Genomic DNA, 8,875 nt, shown 5'->3' with positions numbered 1-8,875 from the left:
GTGTGTGTGTGTGTGTGTGTGTGTGTGTGTGTGTGTGTGTGTGTGTGTGTGTGTGTGTGTGCGCATCGTTCAAGCCATCATTTGTTTGTGTGTGTTTGGATTATACCGGCATGGGGCTAGGCGCCATTGTGGACAAGGGTGTGTGTGTGCGTAAGATGTTGGCTCAGGCAGACACTCCTCTGTCGGCACTGTGATGGACAAACAAAAGTCTGCTGGATTCCTGCAGGGTTTTGTTTCTGGCACAGTATATGTGCATTGCTCATATGTAACTGTGTGTGGCTCGCTTATGCTGGCATGTGGTGCCAAGACAGACAACAGTAGCAGGATAAAGATGGCTCCAGAGTTAAAGCACGCCTCGGTGGTGATCTGGGATCAGCTTACCCAACTCAAATCCAATTATATTAACCATTAAGACAAAGGGCGGGGGGGATCACTGCTGTTGTGTCATCTGGCAGGTTGTTGTTGTGAGTATAAGCTGATTTGTAGAAATTTTCACCAACAAATGACTTTCTCCAAGCTGTAAATTTCCAAAGGAGAAATGTTTGTGTTCAGAACCAGAAAGTATAGACAGAGGAGGGGTAAAATTATGTGATTAAGTATAATTCCTTTCACAGACATCCCTAAGTCTTTCCTTTGCGTGATGGAGTTGCTTAAACGTATTTTCACAACACTCGGCTTCCCAGAGAGACGGGCAGGCTAACGCAGTAAGACGCTGCAAGAGACACTAGTCACGATTTTGTGACTTCAAGTTGAATATAAAAGGATCGGTCTGTTGACAACTGTTGTGCCTTAATTATTGGGAAACCTTTGGGAAATCATGGATTAGCTGATCAACGAAAGAAACTGCGTCATAATTATTCTTTAAAACTGGCTTGTGCAATGGAGTTATAATTTTTGATGGTTGATTGGACATAGACACTGCAGTAAGGGTAAGGAGAAAGAAAATGAAAACAACGATCTGCTTTAATTCAATCACAGAAGCCTTTCTACTTCATTCAACACCTACATGTCTGGTATTATAACTTGTCAGGATTTGTTTGAATAATGCAAAGTGTCACTTTGAAAGCCTCTGTTTCTACAAACTAAATGCAATGTTTTATTTTTATTGGGCCTCTTCCTGTGCCGTCCACTGTTTCAGATACCCGGGGAAACCTACTGATTGTTGCTCTTTTCCTGTTTAGGCTGTGCAATCATCTCTTAATTTTCCTGGGATATTTCATACCCAGTTCCAGAAAGATTGGCTTTAGAATGAGGTTTCAGGAAGCAAATCTAAATTATCTTTTAAAAAAAAGAAGAAAAAAAAAAGAAACCCTCCCTGTTGCCTGTTTATCATATCTGGCTTATTGGGAATCTTTAAATTGGCTGGAAGATGTAGCTTCATGTGAATTATGAAAAACATATATTCAAGATTGCATGTTATCCATCATGTATTTCTCAGCTGATTGAGAAAATGTATTATCATGTCATGAAATTGCATATAAATAGTCTGTTAATCTTTATTTCTCAACCCTAACCTACTCCTTGTATGTTTTGTAAAGGTCATCATGCCTCCAACAACGCCATATGCTGGGAAGTTCAGCTCCTGCGTCCCTTACAGCAGCAATGCCAACCACCAACAACCTACGAGCCCGTACCGGAGCAGCACTGTCCCGAAACCTGCGAGGGAGAACATCTACAACGGCGCCTACTCGGTTGGAGAGAACCCCTACGACATACCTCAGCCTCACAGCGGGGCTTATCGGAGCGCCTCTGTCTCCTCTGTGAATGCGAAGGAGCATCATTACACCAGCTGCGCTCTGTCTGAAAACCCATACTCCTCGCCGCAGCCTTACAGCCCTCGCCAGCACAGCACTTCCTGTCCAGGCCGCGCACATCGCCACACGAGCGGCAGCAGCGGCAGCAGCAGCGACCAGTCCTGTCGTAACAACAACAACGTAGCTGCGGCGAAAGCGCGGTTTTACGGACACGGCGTCACCACCAGCTACGGGGAGATGTGTTACCATGACAATAGCTTGGTGTCTGCATCTCTTGAGGCTCTGATCCAGCACCTGGTTCCCACAGTGGACTACTACCCTGACGTACGTTACAGGAAACATGGTCTTTTTGTGAGAAACGGAGTGGTCTAGAATAGACGAGTCTGAGAAAAGAGGTCGGCTGTCCTGGCTGTGTTGACCTTTCTCTTCTTGTTCTTTCCTCCTCATCAGAGGTCGTATGTGTTCACTTTCCTGCTGAGTTCACGCCTCTTCCTGCCCCCCTACGAGCTCATGACGAGGGTTTGTCACCTGTGTGTGGAGCAGCAGCGGTCTGGAGATGCCCTGCTGGATAAGGTGGGCTGGCAACACACACACACAGGGCTATAATTTGCTTCTCTTCTCGTCACACTCACTCTCTGCTCCCACACAACCTTCCACCCACTATAAAATCCACAAGCTCGCTCACCCACATGCTTCTTTCTGAGAGAAAGTATTTATCTGTTTTTTTTTTTTTTTTGCCCAAGCAAATAAAATCCAGGCAAGGGAACACTCGGAAACAGAAACTGCAAAGATAAAATAAATAATGGCAGAATATGCTCTTAGAAAAACAGCGAGCTGTGGCTACTCTTGCGTGTTTTAAAAGATATGAGGGCCATGCCGTTTAGATTATTGACCAGAGAGAGATTTACTCATAAGATAAATCAAATCATGCCTGCCTGAGTGTCACTTAGTGCGCCATCTGATGGTTTTCAGATTCGTTTCCGTGAGGTGGCCCCTAAGCTGGTGCAGCTGCTGACCGAGTGGACTGAGACGTTTCCATACGACTTCAGGGACGAGAGGATGATGCGCTGCCTTAAAGACATGACGCTTCACGTGGCCCGAGGGGACGAGGTTAGCGTTCAGAGCTCCTGTAGTTAAAACTTCTCATGCAATGAATTTGCAGTAATTCAACATAAATATCTCAAGTTCATTCTCACCTCCCTGTCATAGTTTTCATTATTTGTGCTGTCTGTGTCACGCTGCAGTACTCTTGGCGAGCCATGCAGCAGATGACCCAGCGTCTTATCAAACGCCTCTCTGCCCTCGGCCAATACGAGGAGGCTGTGGCTGCGCTCAATGTGGTGGCAATGGAGCGTCCCGCTTCCTTGAAGAGCAAGCAAGCATCGGCTCAGCGGAGCGACGTACTGAGCGTGTGCGACGATCCCTTCGTCCTCGCCCAGCAGCTTACACACATTGAACTGGTAGGAAGTTGGCGTTAAAACTTGGGTGCCTGTGCTTATTATCGGATTCTGTAGAGAGAAATTTTTTTCAGTCCTTCAAAGCACGTCTGTAGATTATATTAATGAGCTTTTATGATTGTCTGTCTTATGCTGTTGTCATTGTCTTAATTGTTTTTATGTTCTGTTTTCTGCCCTCAGGACCGACTGAGTTTTATTGGTCCCGAGGAGTTCATCCAGACGTTTGCCATGAAGGATCCTCTGGAGAACCATAAGGTACAATTGAGTTTTGAATGAAAAAACGCTTAGCTTAGCTCTACCTCCAGCGTTTTAGATCGAGTTTTGGACAAACAGCTCACAAAAATTCCCATCTTCTCACTCAGGAACTTGCAGGCTCAGGTTTACTTTTCATTTCATTATTTGCTTTTTTCCTTTTGAACTACTACATGATAAAACTGGAGACATGAGGAGCTTGTGCAAAGTCATATAAATGAATCTCATTCCAGTCGCAATTAGCAGATAGATCTAACAGCTACGGCTTGCTGCGTGCAGTTTTACTGTGTAAAGACGGCTTGAAAATACAGTAACATGACCTCTTTATAATTATCAGCATCAAAGGACTGCAGACGATTGCAGTTATTTTGAGTCAATTTTTATTGTTTTGATTTGAAGTATATTCTAGGCCTGCTTTGGGTGTAATTTGTGGTCTGCTTCAGTTGAAGTAAATATGCTTTGGAAACCACATCAGAGAATCTACTGGCAGATAGATAACAATTTGTGCAGTGTTATTTTTAACATAGCTCAGACACAGTATGAAAAAGTCCTTTTGCATATGTCTAAGTGAATCTGAGGGACCTGTAAGTGAGCTAAAGGGTCGTATTCAATCACTGCTGCTGGGAACAAGTGCTCACCCACTGTTTGTAGCCGTGCTCCAACCAGTGCTGTGCCAGTTATATAAGACCCACTTTGTATAAAAGAGCAGTTGAGTCAGCGAAAGGGGTCCTGAAGTGTAGAAGGGGAAGTTTGGAGTGGAGTGGGCTGTCGCTGTTGTGTAAGCATTTAATAGAGCCATGAATCTCTGAGATTACATCATCACGGACAAGTCAAATTTATTTATACAGAGCTTTTATAATGTTTGTTTACATAAAAGGGCCTCTGAGAAACAAGTTCTCCACAGAGTGTCCTTATAGAAAAAAAACAACAAAAGGCACCAAAGTAGATGTAAATGAGATGAAAATAACAAGCAGACACGTCACAGGCTTCAGTGCAGGTCCAGAGGTTGTGTGGGTGTGAAGGCTGTCAGGATCCATTAGCAAAGGAAATTATAGAGGAGCAGCAGTCTGTCTCCTTCTATTTCTGATTTATAAAATAATTTATTGGCTAACCTTAAGAAGATTATGCCGATGATGCTGAATCTCAGGGAACAAATATTAATAGAAGACCAACAAGTAGCCAAAAGGTACATGGAAACATTAGCTTGACTGATATGAGGAAAAAGTAAAACAAAGCGGAAATTAAAACCTAATTAAAGAATTGAGCAGACCTACCTCCGAGCAGAAACATCAATAACAAAAGGGTATTTTATTAGATAATTAAAATAGATAAGATCTATAGAAAACATATATTTGAAAGATTGTTAAGTTTGTCTGTTGTTGAAGTTGTTGGCTATCTGTGGATAAACATTGTCAGTAAAAGAAAAACAGATACACAGTAACCAATTACTTTAGAAGCATGGCAAAAGCTGGAAATTGTTAGTTATGGCAGTATAACTAGCTTAGCGTAGGAGTTGAATTATTAGCTAAAGATAATAGATAAACACTGGATATAGCTCGCTAAGATTATGCTAAAAGGTGGAGATTACTAGCTAAATGTAAACTTAAATAGCTAGGTAAAATCTAGTATAAGAGATTGTTGGTTAAAGCTGTGGATAACCTGTTGAAATTTTCAGTTACAGAAATTGATAAAATGCAAATGTTAATCATGCCTTAAATTTAAACAGAGGGCAAACATTAAAATAATAAGCCAATAGCTTTGGTTAAATGCCGCGGACTGTTTGCTAGCTAAAAATGATAGATGATGAGCTGAAAGTAGTACAGATATAATTTAACCTCCTAGGACCTGGCATCCACATATGTGGACATCACATTTTGGGTTATTTAGACCAAAATACTAAATTTTGCTCTACAAGGGCCTGATATCCACTTACGAGGACATTATACTGCCACTGTTCTATCGGAATTTTAAACGAATATCCTCATATGTGGCTCTGATTTTTCTTAGAAGGAAAAATCAGGTAAAACAAAAATCTGGTAATTCTTTGTATTTACATTCATCGGGTTCCAATCAGCCCAAATATCAAAGAGAAATTAAAAATGCATGCTGTGGAAGAGTTTGGGTCTTAGGAGGTTAATGTAAGTTCACATTTGAACGTGAGTGATGGAATTTATGAAGGTGTCAGAGCTTTAGGGGTCCATAAAATGAAAGAGATCCAAGTTCTAAGATCTCATTTAATTTCGAAATGGTCCTTTCTGTGACTCACAGTTTTAAATGTTTAACTTCTTTCAAAAATAATGAAATATAGACAAAAATGCACTCAGATCTAGACTTGTTCTTTGTTTTAATTATGCCATAATTTGTGTTTCAGGGTTTCTTTCGGAAACGTAAAACTAGCAACCTGGAAGCTTACGTCAGCTGGTTCAACAGACTGAGCTATCTTGTGGCCACTGAGATCTGTATGGTAAGTTGTTGTGATTCGTTTTGGACCAAGGAACGCCTTTGAATGCACAGCTGAACTACAAACCACTCTTAGATTCTTACTACACTCCAAAGGTGCATAATTTTGTACATATGTTGAATTTGTACTGACCTGCTCTGTTTGTTCTCTCATTTAAGCCGATGAAGAAGAAACACAGAGCGCGGATCATAGAGTTTTTCATCGATGTTGCTCAGGAGTGTTTCAACATTGGAAACTTCAACTCTCTCATGGCCATCATCAGTGAGTATTTGACGGCACACATACAGCTCGTTGGCTCGATCTGACCCCGTAAGTGCTCTGCATTTACTCACCCTTTCTCTGTGTCCAGCTGGGATGAACATGAGTCCTGTCGCCAGACTGAAGAAAACCTGGAATAAAGTCAACACGGACAAGTTTGATATTCTGGAGGTAAGGACAATTGGCATGCAGCAGTGAATCCTGTGTAGTGTAATGTAAACTTAAGATTTCAAGTTGCTCAGGATTTCAAACCCTCACCATGTGCAAACTTTAAGCATGCCCACACGGATTTGCGTTTGATGGCCGTCTCTTGTGTGTGCTCTCATTCAGCACCAGATGGACCCATCCAGTAACTTCAGTAACTACCGCACTGCGCTCCGCGGTGCTACCCAGAGGTCTGAGACCGCACACAGCAGCCAGGAGAAGGTGAGAGAGCACCCGGGATTTACTCTGAAAATAAAAAGCTCCAGGTGGTGAATGTGTACGTAAATGAGCTGGTGTGTTTCTCCTCCAGATTGTGATTCCTTTCTTCAGTCTCCTCATTAAAGACATCTACTTCCTGAATGAAGGCTGTGCCAGCAGGCTGCCCAATGGACACATCAACTTTGAGGTTAAGACACATTTCAGAAGATTGTGTTGTTTAAAGGATTAAAAACGGTCAGATTTGTAGCAGTACAAGTTCAGGCTTTTACATGTGATGTTGTGACTCCCCCTTGTGGCTAAAAAGAGCAATGCATTTTCCTTAATGATGCTTTTCTTTCATCTGCCCATTATAATCTATTGTACAATCTGTCTCCACAGAAACTCTGGGAGCTTGCAAAACAGGTGAGCGAGTTCCTGGTTTGGCGTCAGGTTGTTTGTCCATTCGACAGAGAGCGGCGAATCCTTCAGTACCTTGTCACAACACCCATTTTCACCGAAGACGGTCAGTATTCAGTCTCCCCTGCGTTTTGGAGATGTCAATCATACAAATGTTTGCTATAGTTTGTCAGCTTTAGGAAACAAACAAAGCCATTATTGTTTATCTTATTGTTGCAGAGCTGCATCTGGCTTCATATGAGAGCGAAGGACCAGAGAACAACATGGAGAAAGACAGTCGCAGGTCACTTCGGTAGGTGTAGACATATGTGCACACACCCACATATCCCAAACATTGTACTAATGCAAAAAAGGGCAATTTTTCAGTGTAATAACACTGGTTACATATCTTGTGTATTTTAGATCTTCGCTTCTCCATCGAGAGAATCGGACCTAAGGCCAGGGAAATCTCTGCTTTAAAGACTGAAATTGAATCAGGTGTCTTAAAGCTACAGGTTTCTCCGTTTTATAATATGGACACAGAAGATTCTTATGGCCACAGTTAAGATGTTGGACTTAAAACAAGCTGGGACCACATCCTGCCTATATTACTGTATTTGGGCTTTGAGATCACAAGGAGCACTCCACAGAACTCATTCCATAAAATTCATCCAGTGCCAAAGAAGCCCATTTTATGTTATTATTGTAACCTCTTTTCCAACAAGTCTTCATGGATTTAAATCATTTATGAAGCTAATGATTCTCAAGAAGAGCCTGGATCAGCTGTGCTGCTTCTGTAAAATCAGCTCTGTCCAAGGCGCTCAGAGAATATCAGACGACTGGCCAGAGGTCTGCAGACTGGGTTTATACCTCCAGCGGTTGCCACACTGGCCTCATATTGTGGATTGACTTACACGCTGAAGGGAAGGTTTCATCTCTAAACGAAGTCATCGTGGACCTAAATGAGTTTCAAAGCTACATTAACGCTCCTTGCCTGCAGATATCCTTGCTGAGGACCACAGAGATTTGAAATCTCAAAGGAAAGGACTGACTTGCATCGATTTGCGTTATAAATAATGGGCTAACAGCTGCTTTTAAAAGTGGTATTGCTGCTTGTCTTGTTGGATGCCTCAGTTTTAATGCTAACACCTCGAGCAGAACCTGCACCACATCCACTCCATTAGCTCCCACTTTGCACTGTCATTTGTTATCTTTGTGTAATGGAAGCTCATAATACGAGGCAGTACATCAGCAACATTATTCCAGCGTGCATTGACACGGTGCTTTTATCAACCACGTGTTATTCAGTGCTAAGCATTTTGTGATGTGCACACTTTGACTCTGGTGGTGATGCAAAACTGTGTAAGTGACAGCAACATAATAACCATGCAGACTACATCAAAATGCACTTCAGTGTGTTCTTGTGTAATATAGGCAACTTTCTATGCTATAGTATTAAGTCGTATTTTGTATCAAAAGGCTTTTTTTTAAAAATGTACTTTATTTGATGTTCTGCCAGGAGCTTGTTTTCTTTGGCTGGTTTTGTGTTGTTAAGCTATCAAACACCAGTTTACATATTAAAAAAAACACTATTATGAGTGCAAACTGATGTGTGTACGTGTGTGTGTGTGCGTGCGCGCGCGCGTGTGTGTACAGAAACAGGAATTTTTATTCTTCTCATCTCAGCTGTGTTGATGTGTGTGTGATATGCGATGTGGTTCTTTGAAATCCACTTGAGTGCTGTGTTTTGTCATTTTATTTGTCATATATGCTACTTTTTTGTGTATCTTTTGTGTCATCAGTCAGGGTACTTGTACTGAAGGTCTTTGTGTAAAGAGAATGATCTATTTTCTTTCAAATAAAAGAATCATGAAAACACTGCTCCTTTTCATGCA

General features: G+C 41.8%; 1 protein-coding gene across 1 annotated transcript in view; it reads left to right on the top strand.

Annotated features, from left to right (window-relative positions):
- The window catches only part of LOC102303462 (ras-GEF domain-containing family member 1B-B), a 13,170-nt gene extending 4,312 nt beyond the window's left edge, over nt 1-8,858 (top strand). Inside the window, exons 2-14 of the mRNA XM_005931876.2 lie at nt 1,539-2,078; nt 2,205-2,327; nt 2,727-2,864; nt 2,999-3,214; nt 3,392-3,466; nt 5,835-5,927; nt 6,083-6,185; nt 6,274-6,353; nt 6,513-6,608; nt 6,697-6,792; nt 6,984-7,107; nt 7,221-7,293; nt 7,404-8,858. Coding sequence (XP_005931938.1) covers nt 1,545-2,078; nt 2,205-2,327; nt 2,727-2,864; nt 2,999-3,214; nt 3,392-3,466; nt 5,835-5,927; nt 6,083-6,185; nt 6,274-6,353; nt 6,513-6,608; nt 6,697-6,792; nt 6,984-7,107; nt 7,221-7,293; nt 7,404-7,437 — 1,785 coding nt within the window. The 5' untranslated portion in view covers nt 1,539-1,544 and the 3' untranslated portion in view covers nt 7,438-8,858. The remainder of the gene's footprint in view (nt 1-1,538; nt 2,079-2,204; nt 2,328-2,726; nt 2,865-2,998; nt 3,215-3,391; nt 3,467-5,834; nt 5,928-6,082; nt 6,186-6,273; nt 6,354-6,512; nt 6,609-6,696; nt 6,793-6,983; nt 7,108-7,220; nt 7,294-7,403) is intronic.
- Nucleotides 8,859-8,875: the final 17 nt, after the last annotated feature.

This window comes from Haplochromis burtoni, unplaced genomic scaffold (assembly GCF_018398535.1).
Source record: "Haplochromis burtoni strain Fernald_Lab_line unplaced genomic scaffold, NCSU_Asbu1 Contig_151, whole genome shotgun sequence".
Classification (NCBI taxonomy): Eukaryota; Metazoa; Chordata; class Actinopteri; order Cichliformes; family Cichlidae; genus Haplochromis; species Haplochromis burtoni.
The sequence above is the reverse complement of the archived record's forward strand: the minus strand, read 5'-3'. Positions and strand labels throughout refer to the sequence as shown.